This window comes from Oryctolagus cuniculus, chromosome 9 (assembly GCF_964237555.1).
Source record: "Oryctolagus cuniculus chromosome 9, mOryCun1.1, whole genome shotgun sequence".
Taxonomy (NCBI): Eukaryota; Metazoa; Chordata; class Mammalia; order Lagomorpha; family Leporidae; genus Oryctolagus; species Oryctolagus cuniculus.
The window spans coordinates 83,304,686-83,328,568 of NC_091440.1; the positions used below are offsets into that span (position 1 = coordinate 83,304,686).

General features: G+C 47.2%; 1 protein-coding gene across 2 annotated transcripts in view; it reads right to left on the reverse strand.

The window, feature by feature from the left end:
- Window positions 1–23,883, reverse strand: part of B3GLCT (beta 3-glucosyltransferase) — a 263,730-nt gene that overhangs the window by 235,978 nt on the left and 3,869 nt on the right. Inside the window, exons 1-3 of one of the 2 annotated variants that reach the window (XM_051831763.2) lie at window positions 20,758–20,843; window positions 9,490–9,542; window positions 1,188–1,227 (exon numbers count right to left, since the gene is read on the reverse strand). In XM_051831763.2, coding sequence (XP_051687723.1) covers window positions 1,188–1,227; window positions 9,490–9,542; window positions 20,758–20,812 — 148 coding nt within the window. In that variant the 5' untranslated portion in view covers window positions 20,813–20,843. Of the gene's footprint in view, window positions 1–1,187; window positions 1,228–9,489; window positions 9,543–20,757; window positions 20,844–23,883 lie in introns of those variants that run through there. The other variant, XM_051831762.2, reaches the window with a different exon arrangement.

A 23,883-nucleotide genomic window follows, 5' to 3' on the forward strand; every position in this document is an offset into this window, starting at 1 on the left:
CTCTCTCCCTCTGATTCCCTGCTTCTCAAATTAATTCATAATTAATTAATTTTTTTAAAGTCCAAGCCCAAGAAGGAAAGGCCTAGAAAGGAACATGTTCCCTTCCCTTCTTATACAAAGTTCCGCTTCCTGGCCTAACCTGATATCAAAATGGGGGCTAGGTTTACACTCTTCAGGGAGAGACCCACCCCTTCCCACATCCCTACAGATGCTTACAGGATCCTGGAGAGCAAAGATGGGTTTAAAAGCAGTACAAAGAAGGTATGGATGGGCTGGGACATAAGTAAGAGATGTTACAAAGCAGGCAGGGGGGCCAGTGCTGTGGTGTAGCAGGTAAAGCCACCGTCTGCAGTGCCGGCATCCCATATGGGCCCTAGTTAGAGTCCCGGCTGCTCCACTTCTGATCCAGCTCTCTGCTATGGCCTGGGGAAGCAGAAGATGGCACAAGTGCTTGGGCTGCTGCACCCACGTAGGAGACCTGGAAGAAGCTCCTGGCTTTGGATCAGCCCAGCTCTGACCATTGCAGCCACTTGTACAGTGCACCAGCAGATGAAAGACCTCTCTCTCTCTCCCCCTCTCTCTTTCTCTCTCTCTCTCTCTGTCTCTTTGTAACTGCCTTTCAAATAAATTTTAAAAATTAATAAAAAAAAAAAAAAAGCAGGCAGGGGCAGTTTCTACCCCAGGGTCCTCAGCAATGTCTGACAGGTGTGTTGGCTGGGCTGATCCTGAAAGGCAAGCAAGCACTTGGAGGTCAACAAATGGGGAGCCCAGGCCTGGGCAGAGCACAGCAAGGCCAAGAGCAACCCCTTGCCCTTCTCTCCCACTAAGCGTGGGTCCTAGTATCAAAGACCAGGCCTCAGTGATCTCTGTGCCCCCACAGTGCCTGCCCGCCTGCCCGGCACGGCACTCTGCCTCCACTGGAATATCAGGGATTAGCAGCTGAGGAGTTAAATCCAACAGACTGGCTATGATGCTTGATACGCATCTTAGACCAACACACCACTCTGTGAGGTGTTCTTCCCACAGGTTCATGAGGGTAAATGCGGAGGTGGCCAATGACAGAATACGGGGCCAATAGTATTTACCCCATAAACAAAATCAGAAAGAATAATGCACTTCACTGAAATACCACTTACAACAAATACATCTGAGTACATACTCATAGGCTAAAAGAAGTCATTACTTACCTATGTCATGTTTCCCTGATATACCACTTTCCTCAAAATCCTGTAATGTTAAATGAAAGAGAAAAAAGATTAATCTCATCTCATCCCAAAGTGATTAATACTCCAAATAAACACACACGGCACGTATAAATCAACTCTAGGTGGGGAGGGAAGAGTTTTGAAGACGGGAGCTTGGAGATGCTTCCTTAAGCAAGTGGGACCAAAATCTAGTGGGGAGTAGCAGCAGTGATGGGGGGAGGGGGAGGTCCTGCCTTTCTGATGTGCTCCCAGGTGAGCTGCTTACTGGTCTGAAGCCCCTTTCTCCTGCGTGAAACAGACGTGACACTTAACTGTGTCACAGCGGTCCTGGGAAAGGGGGTCGTAAAAAACCTCATCGACCACGAAGCATCACACACACATCAGACGCACTCTGCATCCTGGCAGGCTTACTCTTCATGACAATGTGCTCTATTCACTCTTCTACTCATCACCTTTCTTGTCATCAGAATGTGGCCTGCACGCAGCTTGGGGGGGAGCTCGCAGGCTGCTACGGTTAAAACGTGTCCTCCAAAAGGAATGTGTGGGAACCTTAGCCCCCAGTGTGACACGGTTGACAGGTGGGACCCTGAAGAGGTGATGAGGTCACCAGCACAGGTCCTTGATGTCATTCTTGTGGGAGTGGCCTTGCACCGTGGACTTCCCAGACTCCTAAGCTTCCAGAAGTGAATCTCTGTTCTCTGTAAGACACCAAGCTCAGGTATTCTGTTCGAGCAGCACAAGATGCACTAAGGCGGTGCTCACCACGCTCAGGAGCACAGGAGGGACACCTCAGAGTTGGAGAGCTCCAGACATAAAAAGCTGGACCCGGGCATAGTGGGCCTGAGTCTAGCCCTGCATCAGTCAAGAGGGGAACTCTCCAGAGAGTTCTCTTGGCCAAGTGCAAAGCATCAGAGGCCAGTGCTGCCATCCTCATTGTACTCTCTGTAGACTGAGAAGGAATTTTCTCTAACTGCCACTTCCTCCCTTCCACAGCCATGTGTTATGACAACTGGATAGCGGCAAACATCTTTCCATTTTCTTCACAGACTGCTACAAGAAATGCAGCAGTGAGAGGCTGGCACTGTGGCACAGCAGGTTAAGTCACCACTTGTGACACTGGCATCCTATATCAGAATGCCAATCAAGCCCCAGCTGCTCCACTTCCGATCCAGCTCCCTGCCCCCAGCTCCCTGGGGAAGCTGCAGAAGACGGCTTAAGTACTTAGGCCTGTGTACCCATGTGGGAGACCTGGATGGGGATCCTGGCTTCTGTCTTCAGCTTGGCCCAGACCTGACGCTTGTAGCCCTTTGGGGAGTGAAGGAGTGGATGGAAGATCTCTCTGTCTTTCCCCCTCTGCCACTATGCCTTTCAAGTAAATCACTAAATCTTCTTTAAAATGTGGTGGTGAGCCTTTACCAAGCTTAAATACCAATGAAGCCACAGAGGGATGTGTCCTTGAAAAACATCAAAGGGATTGCAACAACAGACAGGCAGCGAGATAGCTAAACACAGGGAGTGGCTACCATGGGCAGCTGCTGTGGTCTGGATGGCGTTGGACTGTTTCCCCCGTAAGTTCATGTGTTGAAATCTGATTCCTGTTGTGAGATATTACAAGAGTGGAAATTACATGATTGTGGGGTCCCTGGGAGGTAATGAGAATTAGGTATGGTCACCAGGGTAGAGCCTGCGTGATTGAAACTGGTGGCTTTCTAACATCACAGGACACACACACACATTCCCTGTCTCTCACATGTGATGCCCTGCACTGCCTTGGGACTTCATCACTACCAGATGCAGCCCCTTGACCTTGAACCAGAACTGTGAGCCAAAATGAACTTTCTTCATAACTTACCCATCTGTGGTAGTGGGTTGTTAGTAACAGAAACGGACTCATGCAGCGGCATGTTGTGAAAGCGTCTTTGTCTCAAGAACAGAAACACCACTGAGTACAGCAGAGCCCAGACTTATAGGCAGGTTTGCTGGATCACAGATCAACAGATGCCTCACTTAAACCTGAGAAAACACATGGCTCTGGAAGAACCCAGTATGAAAGAGTGGAAAGCCCGACCCACTTCTTGGAAAGTGCTGAACCAAGGCGGTGCACACGGACTCACAGTGCATATCCTAACGGCCCTGGTGACCAAAAGCACCACCTGCCCTGGGGGAGGAGCTCCACCTGGGCTCCACCCGGCCACTCAGCCCCTACGGCTAACCCACGGCCTGTCCTTGGCCAAACTGCCTGCTCCTTGGGAGGCCACAACTTCAGCTGCCAGATGAGGCCCATGGGAAAATAGAATGGTTTGATCTAAAAATAGCACCGGAGATGATTCAATCCAACACTGGTTGGTTTGTTTTTTTTTTTTTTTTTTTTTTTTTTATGAGACAATTGAGGAGGGTCAGGAAAGATACAGGATTCTCAGGTCCAGCAGGTCTTCCAGCCCCAGAACTGGGACTAAAACCCAAATCTCCGGACTCCTTTGCAATGCTCCTTCCCCACACCATGTGATAACACATGCCCACCCCTCCTCCAGAGGCTTTCTTCAGAAAAAGATGCGGCATTCTAGATGGGAACATATTTTGAGAGTAAGCAGAAAGTAATACCTGGGTTATTCTAAAAGCTCATGGAAAATGGAATTAAAAGATAAGTCTATTTTTGTGTAAAGATTTTGAAACCATTACATAAGGGACCTTAAAAAATGTCTGTGGAGGCCGGCGCCGCGGCTCACTAGGCTAATCCTCCGCCTTGCGGCGCCGGCACACCGGGTTCTAGTCCCGGTTGGGGCGCTGGATTCTGTCCCGGTTGCCCCTCTTCCAGGCCAGCTCTCTGCTATGGCCAGGGAGTGCAGTGGAGGATGGCCCAAGTGCTTGGGCCCTGCACCCCATGGGAGACCAGGAGAAGCACCTGGCTCCTGCCATCGGATCAGCGCAGTGTGCCGGCCACATCGCGCCGGCCGCAGCAGCCATTGGAGGGTGAATCAACGGCAAAGGAAGACCTTTCTCTCTGTCTCTCTCACTGTCCACTCTGCCTGTCAAAAAAAAAAAAAAAATGTCTATGGAGTCAGGCATGAAACACAACAGATAAACTGTCACTTGGGACACCCATATCCCATTATCAAAGTGCCTGGGTTCAAGTCCCCACTCTACTCCTGACTCAGATTCCCATGAGTGCACACCCTGGGAGGCAGCTCAAGTCCTTCAGCCCCTGCCACCCATGCACAGGTTGAATACCAGGCTCCTGGCTTCAGCCTATCCCAGCTCTGACGACTGTGAGCATTTGGGGGATGAACCAGTGGATGGAGAATGTCTCTCAATCTGTCTCTACCTTTCAATAAAATGAAAATAAATAATGTTTTTAAATATTCATGGGAACACTCATCATTAACAAAAAAAAAAAACCTGCCTGGATTTTAAACTTCTTATGCACTAAAACAAACATATCTTAATTAATGTTTCTGCAAACATTTTGAAGTACCCTTGTATCTACAACAAAAGTCACCATCATCAACAAGTTAAAATATTAAAACTATAGGGCTGACATTGTGGTCAGTGGGTTAAACCAGTGCTTGTGATACCACCATCCCATATCAAAGTGCTAGTTAGGGTCCCAGATGCTCTGCTTTCAATCCAGCTCCTTACTAGTGTGCCTGGAAAGGCAGAGGATTCTGGCCCAAGCGCTTTGGTCCCTGCCATCCATGTAGGAGACTAGGATGGAGTTCCTAACTACTGGCTTTGGTCTGGCCCAGCCCTAGCTGCTGCAGCCATTTGGGGAGTGAACCAGCAGGTAGAACACCTCTCTCTTTCTCTGTGTCACTTTCTCTAACTTGTTCTCATTCTCGCTCTTTCAAATGAATAATATAATAATAATATTTCAAAGCAATAATAATCTTTTCAAATGAATAATTTGAAAAGTAAAGTTACAAAAAGAGAAAGAGAGACCCTCCAACTGCTGGTTCACTCTCCAAATGGGTGTATCATCTAGGCTAGGTCAGGCTGAGGCCAGGAACCTGGAACTCCATCAGGGTCACCCACATGGGTGGCAGGGCCCAAGCACTTGGGCCATCTGCTGCTTTCCCTGGCACACTAGTAGGGAGATGGACTGGAAGTGAAGCAGCCAAGATTCAAACTGGTACTCATCTGGACTGCCAGCACTGCAGACAGAGGCTTAACTCACTGGGCCACAATGCCAGCCCCTGATAAAATAAATATTTTTTTAAAAAATAACAAATATCCAGAACTTAGTGGTTCTGGTCTGAGTAATTTAAACAAGCTGGAACATGAACTAGACTTTCTACCAGCTACCTTTGTGAAATCAAGGAAATGCAACCAAAATCCTACATTTGTTAAGTGCTGCAGCTCAGGCGAACTGACATCCAAGCTAGGAAATGATCAGCTGTTTCCAATGGCTCAATTTGTAAACTGTAAAAATAAAACATCCAAGGAACAGTTGAATTAGGTGAACTGAAATGGAACCAAAATGCTCGTGAGTAATTTCCCCTTTGAGAAAGAAAATTAGAGTAAATGAACAAACTGACAGAACATTTAAAATCCTGTCTCCAGCATCCCTTGAGAAAGCCTTCGTTCTTCCTAAGAAGAAAGAAACACATGGTTTGCTTTATTATCTCTGCTGCCACAGGCTTCTTACACCGACCATCAATATTCATCAGAACGTGCTCACTGTCAAGGTTCTATAAGCCAAGTGAACGGCCACTCAGAGAAGAGATTTGTTATAATGCATCTGCCCCCACAGACAGCTCCTGCTCTAGCCAGGGAAAGACCTATCCAAGCCACTTTTTTTTTTCCCCAAATAAATCTTTTATTTAAGGAATACAGACTTTATGCATTTCATAAGTACAACTTTAGGAATGGAATACAGTGATCCTTCCCACCATACCTGCCCTCCCACACACACTCCCACCCCTCCTGCTCCCTCTCCCATTCCCAGTCCCATCCTCCACTAAGATCCATTTTCAATTAACTTTATACACAGAAGACCAACTCTATACTAAGTATAATTTGCACAAAAAAGAAAAAAAAAACTGTTTCTCAACAGTCGAGACAAGGGCCAAGCCACTCTTATACTTACAGGTTTTACTTTTTAAGCCACAGTGGATTTGAACATTTTGTTGTTGTTGTTGTTTTTAAAGATTTATTTATTTACTTGAGAGGTAGAGTTAGAGAGAGAGGGAGAGAGAAAGAGGTCTTCATCCACTGCTTCACTCCCCAAACAGCTGCAATGGCCAGGGCTGGGCCAATCCAAAGCCAGGATCCAGGATCCAGGAGCTAGGAGCCAGGAGCCAGGAGCCAGGAGCCAGGAGCCAGGAGCCAGGAGCTTCTTCCAGGTCTCCTACATGGGTGCAGGGGCCCAAGCACTTGGGCCATCTTCTACTGCTTTCCCAGGCCATTATCAGGGAACTGGATTGAAGCTGGATGCCCAACTCACTACATCACAATGCTGGCTCTTGAACACTTTCAATCTATATATGTAATGCTTAGTTTATAAGGCCTTCATAAAAAGAAGATATAACATGCTCAAAAGAATCTGATGGGAAATATGTTACGAGGAAAGAGAAGTAAAAAGGCATTTTCACCCAATCACAATGATTCGCCATCACCCTACAGACTGTGAATAAAATAAATCATTCAAGATGTGTGCATTGGGTTAAGCCACCACCTGTGATGCTGGCATCCCAAATGGCTGCCAGTTAGAGTCCCAGCTGCTCCACTTCCAATCCAGCTCCCTGCTAATACGCCTGGGAAAGCAGCAGCAGATGGTCCAAGTTTTTGGGCCCCTGTCACCCATGTCAGAGACCCGGATGGTCTGGTCCAGCCATGTTTGTTTTGGCCATTTGCAGAGTGAACCAGTGATGAAAGATATCTCTCTCTCTCTCTGACTCTCCCTCTCTCTGTAACTGCCTTTTAAATAAATAAAACAAGTCTTAAAAAAAGGTGAGCATCAGTGCACTCAGTTGTAAGGTGGTCCAGGTTCTACCTGCCTCTATGCTGACTGGCTCAGGGCTCAGTTTCTCATCTGTAAAACAGGAATAATACTTACAAGAGCCACTTCCCAGGGCTGTGTTTCGAGCTGAGTGAGCTCATCAAAGGCTAAGCATGGGCCAGTGTCACGGCTCACTAGGCTAATCCTCCACCTGCGGCGCCAGCACCCTGGGTTCTAGTCCCGGTTGGGGCGCCAGTTCTGTCCCGGTTGCTCCTCTTCCAGGCCAGCTCTCTGCTGTGGCCCGGGAAGGCAGTGGAGGATGGCCCAAGTGCTTGGGCCCTGCACCCACATGGGAGACCAGGAGGAAGCACCTGGCTCTTGGCTTCTGATCGGTGCAGCGTGCCAGCTGTAGCGGCCATTAAGGGGGTGAACCAACAGAAAGGAAGACCTTTCTCTCTGTCTCTCTCTCTCTCACTATCTAACTCTGCCTGTCAAAAAAAAAAAGAAAAAGGCTAAGCACGGTGTGAACACAAAGCAAACACTCATCATTATCGGCTCCTACTGCCTTACATGAAGTTACCCAGTGCCACGGAAGAAATCCGACTGATCGAAGCAGAAGACCTTTGACAGACTTGCTTAGGTGGAACAGAGGGCTCATGCAACCTCCTAGAAGGCTGCCTAAGACATTTTTTTGCTGTTTTGTCAATCAATTAAGCAGTTCATTAGGACCTGGCACTGTTCTAGACTAACTGCCTCTCTCTCCCCCTGGCCTCTTTCTTAAACCTCTAAACAGTCCTTTGAGGTTAACCCTGTCACCGCATCTTTCAGATGAGGAAACTGAGTCACAGTGAGACTCACTAGGCCCCATGGCTGGTCCTCAGTGGAGAAGAGTTGAACCGTGGCATGGTGGCGCCCATGTTCAATGCTAACCTTACATAAGGACGCAGTATCACAGGCCGTGGCAGGACACAAGGCAGGCTGCAGACAGGTGCATGGCAATGGCTAGAGCAGCCCCACAGTGTGGAGTGGGACACTGGATCCCAGAAGGGAGGCCAGGTTCAGGGGGCAGGCCCCAGGCGACACATCAGGGCACGAAGCAGCAGCCGCATTCAGGATCTCGATGGGCAGTCAAATCCACAGCCAACCGATGAGACTGCTCATTGTTTGGGCAGGAACCCAGCACGGAGTAGGGTTTGTCTGAATTTGATGACAACCCCACCAATAATTTACTGCCAATAATCCTGAAGTAGCACTTTAAGTTTGTCATAAATAGTCCTCATTACTGCCCAACACGCATATGATAATACACAATCCTGTGTAATTTAGTGCAGCCTGAAAAAAATCAAAAACTCAGGAAATTTGAATTCTGTCTTTTTAACGATCACGTGATCTTGGTCAAATCAGTTAATTTCTCAGAGGCTAAGTATCCTCCATTGGAATTGGGAACACAGGCTTTGCCTGCCAATAACAGGACCCTCGAGAAGACTGAATGAAATAAAAACGCTTTATGAACCATAAACGGTCTTACAATCATAAGAAATTATTATTATCACTTCCCCTGTGGCAGAATCCCATAGTATAATTAGAACAGACATATTTACTGTCGGTAAAAGAAATATTCTCTTTAAAAATACTCATATCAATCACACCATGAGTCAACAGCCTTAATTAAAGAAAAACAATTCATATCTTAAAATACTGTTTCTCTTTCTCACATGCCAAATGTATCCAGTGCAGAACTCAGAGAGTAAAAATTTAGATGAGGTTCTTAAATGCACCTGATCAAAAACGAGGGGCTCTGAGATGTGGGTCAGTTCTGCCCCTGCTCTGCCGGTTCCCCAGGGCTGGAGTCCTGTCTCACCTACAAGGAATCAGACAGCATAGCCACCTGTGGGTCCCTGCCTGGTCCCAGCAGCTCTCTCACAGTGCATCACCTACAAAGTAGTGATCATCAGGTTCTTGTAGCTTCTAGGACAGCAAAGTTTTACAAAGAATGGAAAACTTACACCCAGAATTAAGAAATGGTGAGAACGCAGAAAACAACAGTATCCAAGCAAGACTTATAAAAGTTCTATTTCCATTGTCAAAACAACTTTTTTTTTCTTATAATTACTTTAGAACCTGGCAGATCTTGTCTAACTATTAAAAGATTTTTTTAAAAAGCAAGTCTCCCTATATGCTGCTGGTGGGGCTTCAAAAATCTATGTTGCCCAACACGATGTGACTCCACACAACAGCTAGAAAAGAAACGCGTTAACTACTGAAGGGCATAATCATTACAGTTTCTACTAAAGAAAACACAAAGGAACCCCAGAGAGGAGGAGTAAATTAGGTCATCTGAATTAGTACCTGAGACTGCTGGACCTCTTTCTTCTTCGTATCTTCAGAAACCAAACCAAAAGCTGGAAGGGAAAAAAAAAAGGGAACATTTTTACATGAAAACTAGCAACCTAGCTTCCTTCTCACATTCAAGTTTGCTTATAATGCATGGGGAAACAGTGTGACTTTAACAAGACACAACACTCATTTTTAAGCAGCTGCACTGCTGCAAGCTGGTATTTCTGGCTTTCTTTATCCCCAGCCTGAAATTATTCCACGATGTGAGGCCCGCATGCTTGGATTACCAAGCGAATGGAATTGAAACCGCGGTGCGTCATGTGTGTTGACAGAGCCAAACTGCAGAGTAGATGTAGACGAAACACTACTTCTTAGAAACCTTGATTCTGGTCCTTTCTCAGGCACAGGGGAAGTCCTGAGACTCCAGAGGGAGAAGCAGAAATCCCCCCTTCACAGTCACGGCCACAGCCAGGGCCTGCAGGCAACAGAGCTCTTTCTGAGCCTTCTTTTCAGCCCTGCAGGGTTGCAGGGGAGGTGCAGGTGCTCCCGAAGAGTTGGCAGAGTCGGCAGAGCTCCTACCCAGGCAACTGGGGCAGCACAGCGAGGGGCAAAAGAGTCGGGGAGGAGGCGAGGTGCAGCCCCCATTCAGAAGGACTTCATGCCTACAGTCGGAGCCCAGAAATAGACAAAGTCATCCCTAGAGACTCATTCAGACTCTGCATTAACTCTAATCGTAATTAGAACATGGCAGTCATACTTTGAAAGTATACGGAAAAATGAGAAGCTAAACAGTGAGAAAGCGTAAGAGAACAAAACCCAGCACCATCCCGGACCATTCGTTTGCCAGGAAGGGCTAAGGGGAAAGCAGTGCAGGGTGTCTGCTCTCTCCAACTGGCATCCCAGGAGGAAGGGCCAATGCCATAGAGCAAGAAGGTACTGAAAGGGCTAAAGGCGGGCATCACGGGACAGCATCAAACTGCACGCAGGGAGTGTCAGGGCTGTGGCTGCCTAGGTGACAGAGGAAACCCTGCTCAGAAGCAGGGGCGAACTGCAGCCACTTAGGGCCCTTCTACTCCCTTCCCGTGCCATCCACCCCCAGCCAGCCAACCCTCAAATTCTCCATTAACACTTGCTCAAAGGAAACCATCTAAAACATACTCACACAAAGAAGCAAATGACTAACACGGTTTAATCGTTTCCATTTCCGGAATGACATTTCAAAAGGCAGGGTGAAATTGAAATGTAAGCCAAACGAACCACTGCGCGTGGAATTTAGATAACTGCAGCTATCCTGAGATAGCTGGACCACCTGGACCACCTCATCTGAAAGAGGAAACCCTCACCCTCAGGCCCCTCTTGCCCCTCACCTTCCTGAGCATTTATCACCAGCTGACAGAATCTATGCTTGCTTGTTTATGTCTTACCTTATATTGCACTTATTTTGAGTTCCGTAAGGCAAGCATATAGCTTTACGTACTGTTTGCCCCACACCAAAACCACAGCCAGCACAGCCGAGGGATCTTCAAAAGGTTTATGCGAAATCCATAGAATGAAGACATTTTTGCACAGGCTTCAAAATTTCTTTGCACCAAATTAACTTATCTTTTAACTCTACTATCTAGTGACGGTTCTGAAGTCCTCTCATGGAAGGAGCTCAACAAATACTTAGTTAATGAATGGCAGCGAGACTTCACTATGGCCCATGGTCACATCACTTATGGGCTACCTACTTTTTACACCAGGCAGCACCAACCCAGCAGAATGGAGTTCAGTGCCCTCCACCCCAGGCTAGGATCCATGTTCTCACTTCACACACACACACACACACACACACAGGGAAAAATAGCCCAATTATTCACCAAATTCTAAGAAAGGGGACATTTAACCCCAGATGCCATTTAAATACTGCGTCTGGATCCTCATTTGGTTTTGTCTTATATCACTTACCTCCTAACTAATATGCACATTTAAAACCCTCGAGATAAATAGAATTATTTAATAGACATCAAACAGGGAGGGGGCAACATTTTACCATCACTTTGCACTACAGAATTCCAGAAAATAGAACACAGTGAGAATCTGTGGTATGTAAAAATGGTGGTGTGTGATTTGTGGCATGTGAAAATGGTGGCCAAGCTCAGACACGACTTTGACTCAGAAATCCATCTTCCCCTGGGACCAAGATTGTGGCCCAGCTAGTTAGGCCAATGGCTGCAACACTGGCATCCCAAGTGAGTACCAGGTTGAATCTTGGCTGCTCCACTTCTGATCCAGCTCCCTGTTAATGCGCCTTGGAAAGCAACAGAAGATGGCCCAGGTGCTTGGACGCTGCCAACCATGGGGGAGATCTGGATGAAGCTCCTGGCTCCTGAATCCTGGCTTTGTCTTTGTCCAGCCCTGGCCATTGCTGCCATTTAGGGAATGAAACAGCAGATGGATGATCTGTGTGTGTGTGCACGTGTGTGTGCATGTGTCTATCCCTGTCTCTCTGAGACTCTGCCTTTCAAATAAATAAATCTTAAAAAAGCAAAAAAGGAGAGACTAAGAAATCCATCTTCTTACTCCAATCAATCCCTATTCCAAATATGCACAAAGCTCTCCAGATTAGAACCTCCTCTTGTGTGAAGTAAAATGATTTTCTCAATTTAACTGCTTCATTGGCAACATCTAATAACCAGGGCTGCCTTTCACCTTTCTCTTTCGTGTGGCCAGAAGTCTATATGACAAAGAAGTACATGTCAACCCAAAAGCACCCTGGCCCTTAGAATGTAGAGTACAGAGCAGGAAAGGTGTCTGAAAATTACTAACACATCACCTCTCATAAGCAGGCCGCTGATTATTTGACTATGTAACTGTTTAAAGTAGGAATTACAGAGTGAAGACATCACCAGCAAATCAAGTGAATTCCCCAAATCCTGCTTGTCACAATCAAGACATCATTCTTTATTCAGACACAATTTAAACTAGATTCTAGTTCTGTCCAAAAATACACAGACCTAGAGTTAAAATATCCTTTTAAAAAAAAAGCCTCTCATTTTCTCCCCATCACTCTGCTGTGAAATTAAAAACTCCTTTTTCCCATGATAATTTCAATTATGTAATATCTAAAGCAATGACATAGAAATGCACCAGCTACTTGCAGTCACAAGAGCAAATACCTGGCAAGATAATTCCCATTAGATGAATATTTTTTAAAGTGTCAGTTGGTTTCATCTTAACACTTCCATAATTTAAATCAAACAAAAGAAATCATCAAGGAACCAAATGTGCTTTCAAGGCACAGAATATGCTACACGACTAATAAATCCAATCTTAAAATAATAAATCATTTACAGAATTACCACCAACAAAATCCTAGCTTCATGGAAATGAAGGTGAAATGATGCAAATAGATGAGGAAAGCAAGAAAACTTAGCAGGTGAGATGATAAACTGAGTTACGTTCAACACCTACAAGAGTGCACACTGCGGGGCAGGTGTGTGGGGCAGCAACTCAGAATATACCTGCAGAGCAGGCTTTATGGTGCAGTGGGTAAAGCCACTGCTTGGGATGCAGACATCACACACTGCAGTGCCTGGGTGCAAGTCCCAGCTTCACAGCCAATTCTAGCTTCCTACTTATGCACACCCTGGGAGGCAGTAATTGAAGACTCAAGTACTTGCGTCCCTGCCACCCATGTGGGAGACCTGGATGGAGTTCCTAGCTCCTGGCTTCTGCCCAGTCCAGCCCTGGCTGCTGCAGGCATTTGGGGAACGAACCAATGAATGGAAGCTCTCTTTTTTTCTCTTTCTTTCTCTCTCTCACTCCCATGCTCGCTCTCTCTGCCTTTCAAATATATTTTGTCTTTTTTAAAAAAAATTTATTTCATTTACTTGAAAAGCAGAGTTAAAGAGAGACAAGAAAAGGGAGAGAGAGATCTTCCACCTGCTAGTTCACTCCCCAAATGGTCACAGTGGCCCAGGCTGGGCCAGGCAGAAGCCAGGAAATAGGAGCTTCCTCCGGGTCTCCCACTCGGGTGCAGGAGCCTAAGCCTAAGCATTCGGGCCATCCTCTGCTCTTTCCCAGGCACATTAGCAGGGAGCTGGATGGGAAGTGGCAGCCAATCCCACTACGCCACATTGCAGACCCCTCAAATAAATTTTAAAAACAAATTAAAAGAAAAAAAGAGTTCACCTTGCAGTCCTGAGTTACCAAGCAAGTTAGGTATGCAAGGAGGGAGGAGAGCACCACATTGGCCCCCAAGCACAGGGGCACCCAACAGCGACCACCTGGAGCTCTAAAGCCTGCTGCTCCATTTCAAACTAATTTCTGGATTCAGGAGGGAAAAATATTCTTGAAAACTAGGACTTAGTTCCTTAATGTACAGTTGGAGAAATACTCCAAGGTAAATCAACTTTTATATGCCGAACTTCTATTTAAAAGTAATTTTCCCTTTTCTATTTGGACATGAATGCTGGTGAATTGAGACCAGGAACTTTATTTAAAGTGCAAATCATGGTTGGCAATAAAAATCAGACTTTTTTCATGATACCTTTAAATAATTCAACCCAACGAACATGTTAGCACACCTATACAGGGAGATAAATCAGGAGTTTACAACTAACCTGGGACTATGATTTATAAGGTAGCCTAAGCCCTGGAGTGCAAGAAAACTGGCGAGGAATTAATTGCAATGCATTTAAGCCACACTAATCAACAATCTTTTCTGGTTCTTAGGAGTGGGCAAGGGGCCCCCATTCCCACATAGAAAAGAGTCGTGCCTCCTCATTCCTCACTTGATTTTCTTCCTGTTCTCTTGATCTGTCTTCCCAAACTCTCCCCAGAAGATCCATCTTAGAAGGCAAATGAAATCCAAAAAACAAAAGCAAAACAGCCATGAGGACACTGCATCATCCCACCTCAGAGGGGCGCTGTGGGGAGTCAACGAGGTGATGCATAAGGCGTTTTGCGCAGAGCTGAGCAGACAGAATAGCTCAGGTAACAGCTGTGACCATGACTGCCAGTTTGGGAGGGGTCTGCACAGTCCTGTGTCCTGCACAAAAGCCAGGACAGAGGAAATAAAACCTGGTGCCCACAGCTGAGCCACCCAGGCCAGAGCTCCCAAGGAGACATCATGGAGGCTCACAGCAGGTACCTCTCATCCACCTAAATGGTGCACAGACTTTGGCTTCCAACATACCATGGGGGGTGGGAGGCACTGTCTCTCCTGTGACCTGTTCTGGCCTCCTCCATCCCCGGAGGCTTCCAGGCTTAATTCCAGGTCCTTGGGAGGTGCTTGCCGCTCCAGGAGGCACAGCCCAGGGTCAGCTGGCTTGTTTCCAATTACCTGCCTTGAAGGCTACACCCAAGGCCCAGTCCCAGAGACAGGCGCTAGAGCCTGCCTTCCCATCTTCCTCCTTGGATAAACCTGCCTTCCCGGCACTTGTGGACACACCAGCGAGTGGCTCCAGCAGCCAGGGGGCACTAGCGCTAAATTGAGGAGTGAAGGAACCTGTCACTCCACACAGGGGCTGAAGACAGGAACAGCCCACGTGGTGGCCGTGGACCAAAGGTCTGTGTGAAACGCTCTAGCCACAGGACTGGCACAGGCCATGTGCTAAAGGGTCAGCAGCTACTGCCACAACTATTCAGCCAGATGTTCATCTGTTCCACCGACAAGGGTCACTGTGTGCCACCTGCTGTGCAAGGAGCTGGGAAATGGAAGACGACCAGGTGGCTCCCACAAAGTTGATGGGCTCACAGCAGACGCAGGCCAGGGAGTCCACAAGCCACGTTCTACTGGAAGTCCCTGGGACGAGGGGCCAGGGAAGGAAGCACTGCTTGAAGGGACCCCTTCGACATGCTCAAGCTGACTTGCCCCAAATGGTAGAGTTAGAAACATACCAGGGGATTCCAATTCAATCCCATCAAGGTGGCATGTACCAATGCCATCTCACTATTCCAAGTGATCAATTTCAGTTCACAATTGATCATAATGAAAGGACTAAGAGTCAAAGGGAGCACATAAACAAGTCTAGTACCTGCTAACACTAACCAATAGAATAAATAAAGGGGAGAGTGATCCAACATGGGAAGTGAGATACTCAGCAGACTCATAGAATGGCAGATGTCCTAAATAGCACTCTGGCCTCAGAATCAGCCCTAAAGGCACTCGGATCTGGCTGAAAAGCCCATGAGAGTATTTCAGGCATGGAAAGCCAAGACACTCTGGCAAAAAGATCTCTGTGAGTGAGATCCCAGTGGAAAGAACAGGTCTTCAAAGAAGGAGGTACCTTTCTCTGAAGGGAGGAGAGAACCTCCACTTTGACTATGACCTTGTCTAAACAAGATAAGAGTCGGAGAACTCAGAGGGCTTCCATAGCCTTGGAAACTCATGACTGGAGCATAGGGAGATTACTGATGCCATAGACAGGAGTGTCAATTGGTAAAGTCAACAACAGGAGTCACTGTGCACTTACTCCTCATGTAGGATCTCTGTCCTTAATGTGCTGTACATTGAGATTTAATGCTATAATGAGTACTCAAACAATATATTTCACTTTGTGTTTCTATGGGGGTGCAAACTGTTGAAATCTTTACTTAATGCATACTAAACTGATCGTCTGTAAAAAAAAAAAAAAAAAAAAGAAAAAGAAAGAAAAAAAGAAAAGAAATTATCAATTCCCAACTTGACTCTCACTGGGATTAAACATGACAATAGGTCTGATCTGATCTCATCATCATTTAAAAAAATCATCTATTATTTTTCACTTTATGTTTCTGTGTGGGAGCAAACTGTTGAAATCCTTACTTAATGTATACTAAGCTGATCTTCTATATATTATGATAATTGAAAATGAATCTTGATGTGAATGGAAGGGGAGAGGGAGTGGGAGAGGGGAGGGTTGTGGGTGGGAGGGATGGTGTGGGGGGGGAGCCATTGTAATCCATGAGTCGTACTTTGGAAATTTATATTCATTAAATAAAAGTTAAAAAAAAAAAAAAGGGACCCCTTCAAAGAGAGTTCTCTAGAGAAACCCCTCTGGCAGTCCAGTGCAGCCAGGGCAGGGACCTCTGAAAGAGGAAGAAACGATGGGGCAGTGTGACAGGGTGCATGTGCTCTTTCTCTCTAATTCTTTCAAATAAATAAACCTTTTTTAAAAATACACACAAAAATACACTGTGGTGTAGCAAGTAAAGCCACCGCCTGCAGTGCTAGCACCCCATGTGGGTGCCAGTACAAGTCCCGGCTGCTCCACTTCCAATCCAGCTCTCTTCTGTGGCCTGGGAAAACAGTGGAAGATGGCCCAAGTCCTTGGGCCCTGCACCCTTGTGTGAGATCTGGAAGAAGCTCCTGGCCCCAGGCTTCAGAACAGCTCAAAACTCTGGTCATTACGGCCATTTGGGGAGTGAATCAATGGATGAAAGACTCCTCAGGGCTGGCGCTGTGGTGTAGCGGGTAAAGCTGCCACCTGCAGTGCCAGCATCCCATATGGGCACAGGTTGGAGTCCCGGATGCTCCACTTCCAATCCAGCTCTCTGCTGTGGCCTGGGAAAGCAGTAGAAGATGGCCCAAGTCCTTGGGCCCCTGCATCTGTGTGGGAGACTGGGAAGAAGCTCCTGGCTCTGGATCAGCGCATCTCCAGCTGTTGCAGCCATCTGGGGAGTGAACTAGTGGATGGAAGACCTCTCTCTCTCTCTCTCTCTCCCTCTCCCTCTCTCTCTCTCTCTCTGCTTCTGCCTCTCTGTAACTCTGCCTTTCAAATAAATAAATAAATCTTTTAAAGAAAATACATGCTTTTCACCAAGATGGCACCAAAGGCGAAGAAGGAAACTCCTGCTCCTCCTAAAGTCAAAGCCAAAGCAAAGGCCTTGAAGGCCAAGAAGGCAGTGCTAAGAGGCATCCACAGCCACAAGAAAAAGAAGATCCACACATCACCAACATTCTGGCGGCCCAAGACACTATTCCTCCTGACGGGAGCCCAAATATCCTCGGAAGAGCGCCCCCAGGAGAAACAAGCTTGACCACTATGCCATCATCAAGTTCCCCCTGAGCAGGGAGTCGGCCATGAAGAAGATAGAAGACAACAACACACTGGTGTTCATTGTGGATGTCAAGGCCAACAAGCTCCAGATCAAACAAGCTGTGAAGAAACTCTATGACATTGATGTGGCCAAAGTCAACCCCCTGATCAGCCCTGACGGAGAGAAGAAGGCGTATGTGCAGCTGGCTCCGGACTATGATGCTCTGGACGTTGCCAACAAAATTGGGATCATCTGAACGGAGTCCAGCTGGCTCATTCTAAATATGTTTTTTCACCATATTAAAAAAAAAAACACTACAGTCATGGGGCCGGCGCTATGGAGCAGTAGGTTAATTCCCCACCTGCGGCGCCGGCATCCCATATAGGCACCAGGTAGAGTCCTGGCTGTTCCTCTTCCCATCCAGCTCTCTGCTGTGGCCTGGGAAAGCAGAAGATGGCCCAAATCTTTGGGGCCCTGCACCTGCATAGGAGACCAGGAAGAAGCACCTGGCTCCTAGCTTTGGATCGGCCCAGCTCCGGCTGTTGCAGCCATTTGGGGAGTGAAGGAAGACCTTTCTCTCTCTCTCTCTCTCTCTCTCTCTCTCACTATCTGTAACTCTGCCTTTCAAATAAATAAATAAAACTCTTTATAAAACAAATACACTCATGAGTCGCTTAATGACAGGAATACATTCTGGGAAATGCATCAATAGGCAATTTCAGAGTGATGCACACATCTTAGAGGGTACTAGAACTTCCACAAACTGAGACAGTCATCTACAGGACCCCATCATGTACATGGTCTGTCACGGACTAAACCGCCGTTATGCGGCACCTGACAGTAAGCTGATGTATGTTCAGGTTGAAAACAGTATCTGGCCTATGTGAGGAGCCTTTAGTTCTTCTACCAAACAAGATGGTCTTAAAAGACACCTGCTGTGCCTGGGAAGATGCTAGCACAACCCTGCAACCACAGCAAGTTGAAAATTGGACAATATTGGGGACCAGCGTTTGTGGTGCAGCAGGTTAAGCCACCACCTGTGATGCCAGCATCCTGTATCAGAAGGCTGGCTGAAGGTCCATCTGCTCCACCTCCAATCCAACTTCCTGCTAATGCTCCTGAAAAAGCAGAGGTTGAGGCCCAAGTGCTTGGGCCCCTGCCACCAACATGGGAGACTCTGATGGAGTTCCAGGCTCCTGGCTTTAGCCTGGCCCAGCGCTGCGCCATTGCAGCCATTTGGGGAGTAAACCAGCAGATGGAAGCTCTCTCAATCCCTCTCTCTCTGTCTCTAGCTATCTCTCTGTCACTCTGCCTTTCAAATAAATAAATTAAAAATAAAAATAAAATTGGACAATGAGGCCAGGGATCCTCCTTTTCCAAGTTCCAAGGTTCTGTAGCATTTACAAAGTGACTCAGCCAGCAGAGAGAAGTACTGAAGGCAGGCGTCCAGGCGTCCAGCCTCCCGCGATGCCACGGCAGTGATCCTACAGACCTGATCTTCCTCGAGGGGGCCCACTTCCCAGCCAAACTCAACCTTGCTCCATCTACACTCAGTTCCTGCTCTGCCATGGACATCAATGGGAAAAGTGGGGTTGGAATACAGGTTTTCCTTGGCAACCAAGTTTGCCAGGACCCTTGAAGGGGGTAAATATATTTACAGGAAGGGCATTAAATAGAGACAAAAAGGAAATAATCATATGTAGGAAGAAAATGGTCATTTGCCTAAGTCATATCTCATTTATACAATCACTCAGGATATGAAAACCAGAAAATCCCAACTCTAACAGAGATTGGGGGGAGAGATTCAAAACCCTACAGCCTGAGTCACAGGAAGGCTCAGAAAAGTCCCAGATCATACAACCTACCCCAGAATATACTGCACAGGAACACAGGGCAAGCACGCACCTGCAAAGAAACAAGCACTTTGTACAATTCCTTTCCTGCAATGCACTACAGAACAGTTAATTGTCAGGATTAATTTATAAAGGTGCAATTGAAGGGCTGGCACTGTGGCACAGTGGGTTAAAGCCCTGGCCTGCAGCGCCAGCATCCCATATGGGTGCCAGTTTGAGCCCCAGCTGCTCCACTTCGATCCAGCTCCCTGCCATGGCCAGGAAAAGCAGTGGAAGATGGCCCAAGTGCTTATTAGGCCCCAGCCCCACTGTGGGAGACCTGGAAGAAGCTCCTGGATCCTGGCTTCAGATCAGCTCAGCTCCAGCCACTGCAGCTAACTAGGGAGTGAACCAGCAGATGGAAGACCTCTCTGTCTCTACCTTTCTCTGTAAGTCTGTCTTTCAAATAAATGAAATAAACCTTTTTAAAAAAAAAAAAAGTGCAACTGCTGCTTAACTTCTGGGTATCTTACCTATTACAAACATGTGTAGGGGCCAGAGTTGTGGCAAGTAGGTTAAGCCTCTGTCTGCGGTACTGGCATCCCATATGGGCACCAGTTCATGTCCTGGATGCTCCTTTCCAATCCAGCTCCCTGATAATGTGCCTGGGAAAGTAGCAGAAGATGGCCCAAGTGCTTGGGCCCTTGCCACCCACATGGGAGACCCAGAAGAAGCTCCTGGTTCCAGATCAACCCAGTTCCAGGTGTTGCAGCCATTTGGGGTAGCAGTACCCATCAGTACCCCTGAGCCATGGCACACACAATCTGAGATGTTCTGAGCCTTTGGAATTTCCTTGTGTGCCATCCAAAAACCTTAGCTCTAACAACCGCCTGCTCTGCTGTGTGAGACTCACGCTCCACAGATTATGGTCCCTCCTGCAGCATTTGACAACCTGCCAAATGAGGCGGGCACCAGAAAAACACTTCCTAGCTTGACTTGTGAGGTTTCCACAGTCCCTTTCCTGATGAATACTGGGCCTCAGTTCCATACTCCGCCCTCTCCAAAACAACTCCTCATTGCCTTGTAAAGTCAGAGCAACCATCAGTTACCTCACATTCTACAGATGTTCATGAAAACCACCCAATCATAGACCTCCTTCACACCCAGCCTCCAGTGGCCCAGGTGGGACTCCCACACCTGACTGCACATTACAACTCACCCCGGGGGCCTTGCTAAGCTTACAAATCCACAGGCCTCATCTCAGACGCTCTGCATTGGGGAACTGGAGCTGGAACTGATCATCTGCATTCTAACAAACAGGGGCTTCGCTGAGCCCCTCAGCTGACTCTCTCACGCACTCACGCTTGACACGCACTGGGACAGTCAGACAGGATCTCCAGGGAACTGGGCACGGCTATTCTCACAGCAGGCACTGGCCACTTACCTTCCTTCACCTCACTAACTCCACAAACGAAATACGAGCTCCACCTCACCCGCATTCAAGGATCTGGAGAAGATAAATCCAACATGATGTATAAAGAGCCTTGGGCTTCCTGCAGGAGGCAATGATGTTAGCTAAAATATATCACCTCCTCAGCATCGTAAAATATTCTTTTAGGAGGGAAAATAAGTCATATGCCCAGGAGAAAATGGCATTGCTATACTTGAAATACATTCAAATCTTATTTGATGATACCTACACTCATTTTTTCGCATATGCAAACCCCACAGCTTTGCATTATACAGATAAAGGCTGCTTTACCCCACCTTCTTCTTCTTCTTCTTTTTTTTTTTTTTTTTATTTGACAGGCAGAGTTAGACAGTGAGAGAGAGAGACACAGAGAAAGGTCTTCCTTCCGTTGTTCACTCCCCAAGTGGCCGCTACGGCCGGCCCGAAGCCAGGAGCCAGGACCTTCTTCCTGGTCTCCCATGTGGGTGCAGGTGCCCAAGCACTTGGGCCATCCTCCACTGCCCTCCCAGGCCACAGCAAGGAGCTGGACTGGAAGAGGAGCAACCAGGACTAGAACCCAGTGCCCATATGGGATGCCAGCACCGCAGGCAGAGGATTAGCCAAGTGAGCCCCAGCGCCGGCCCTACCCCACCTTCTACAAAATTTTGGTACACAGACATGTTGAGAAAAAGATCAAATGACTTTATTCTGTCAATCATGATTCTCTTCCTTAGGGAAAAAGACCACTAAACACCCCTTCAAATTGCCACCTGTGGTAATGACCCCCAAAGACCTCCACAAGGAGACATCTCCTCCAAGCTCCAGACCCAAATACCCAACTGCTCACCTGACATGACACCTCAAAGTCCACCATGCACCCCAGGCTCAACTTTTCTCAGATGATCTGAGTCTCTAACCTGGCCGTCCTCTGCCAGTGCCTGAGTGTGCCAACAGCACAGCATGCGCCCCTCGTACCTGCCCCAACCCTTGCCCTCAGCCCCCTGTTCCCAACTTAATCATCTCCCACCTGGTTCATTCCCACAGCCTCCTTGTGGTCTCCCCAGGCCTCTTCCAACCCCTGCTGCGCAGGACAACCAGACCGGGGGTCAAAGCTGGAAGCCCAGTCGTGCACTGCCCCCGACAGCCCATCAACACAACCCCTGACCATCACCTGGTCACTCTCCTGCCCCTTCCCCAAACCTCCAGACCTCGTGACGCCCTCTCTCTTCCCAGCTCCTCTTACCTGGTTTCTCCTCCCTTCCAGGCTGAGATCTAAGACCGTGACCTCTAGGAAGCCTTCCCAGAGCCGTGACTCCAAAGTTCTCACTCTCAGCACTACCGGCTCGCGGGACCAACAATGAACTGTGTGATGGTGGGGAGGGGCTACAGTGTGTGGTGGAGGATGTTCAGGGTGCTCTAGATGCCAGTGGCAAGCCCTACTAAACCACCACTGACAACCAAAAGTCTCCAGACACAGATACAAGTTCTCTGGGGTGCAGGCTCAGACCCTGTTGACAACCAGTGCCCCGGATGGCGTGAAAGACAAGTATCTCCTTACAAGCATAGTTCTCAATGCACCCTGATACCTTCCACCCACAGAACTGAGCAGATCTGCATAGAGTTTCTACTGCATTATTGCTCCAGGTTATCTTTAATTCTGGACTGCAAGTTCCATGGGGGCAGATACCAAATCTGTGTTTTTTCTGCAATATCCCAACGCTGGACATATAGTAGGTAGTCAACAATCACTATTTTAAATACACCAAAGAAATCTTGGGTCATTTTCCTTTTAACACTATTTTTTAAAGATGTGCTTATTTGAAAGGCAGGATGACAGAGAGGGACAGAGAGAGATCTATCTACTGGTTCGCTCCCCAAATGGCCATAAGTTAAAGTCGGAAGCCAAGAACTCCATCTGGTTCTCCCATGTGGGTGGCAGAAGTCCCAGCATTTGGGCCATCTCCCGCTACTTTCCCAGGCACATTAGCAGGGAGCTGGATTGGAAGCAGAGGAAGCCAGGAGTCAAACCAACTCTCCAACTTGGAATGACACCATGGCAGCTAGTGGCTTAACCTGCTGGACCACAGCACCAGCCCCTTAAGGTTATTTTTTTTACAAAAGATTTATTTATTTATTTTAAAGACAGAGAGGGAGGGAGAGGGAGAGGGAGAAAGAGACAGAAAAAGAGAGAAAAGATCTTCCATTCCACTTGTTCACTCCCCCAAATGGCTGCAAGTCACTGGGCTGAGAAAGGCTGAAGTCAAGAACCAGGAGCCTCTTCTGGGTCTCCCACGTGGATGCCAGGGGCCCACATACTCAGGCCATCTTCTGCTGCTTTCCCAGAAGCATTAGCAAGGAACTGGATCAGACATGGAATAGTTAGAACACAAAACAGCACTCTTACGGGATGCTGTCATCATAGGCAGTGGCTTAACCTGCTATGCCACAACATGTCCCCTTAATACTATTTTAAGTTAACATTTTTCTAATTTGATAGATATATCCAATGGAATATTATTCTGCCATTAAAAAGAATAAAAGCTTGCCATTTTCAGCAACATGGTAGGAACAGAAGATATTATGTTAGATGATTTAAGCCAGACACAGAAAGAAAAATACCACATGTCCTCACTTACATGTGAAAATTTAAAAGTTTTATGTTATTGCATTAGAGATAGAATAGTAGTTACCAGAAGCTACAGAGGGTGCAGGAGAGAGCGAGAAATGGCGAGAGGGCAGTTAATGGGTAAAGGGGTACAGCTGAGAGAAGAAATAACTTAGAATGTTCCAGAGCACAGCAAAATAAGCAAAAATTCAATTAACTGAATATTTCAAAATACCCAGTAGAAAAGATTTTGAATGTTCCCAACCCAAAGAAAGGAGAGATGGTTTTGGTGATGGATATGCCAATTACTCTGATCAGATCATTGCATGTTTTATACACAAATTAAAATATCACATTATATTGGGCCAGCACTGTGGCGTAGCAGGTAAAGCTGCCGCCTGCAAAGCCAGCATCCCATAAGGGCGCCGGTTTGAGTCTCGGCTGTTGCACTTCTGACCCAGCTCCCTGCTAATGTGCCTGGAAAAATAGCAGAAGGTGGCCCAACTCTTTAGTCC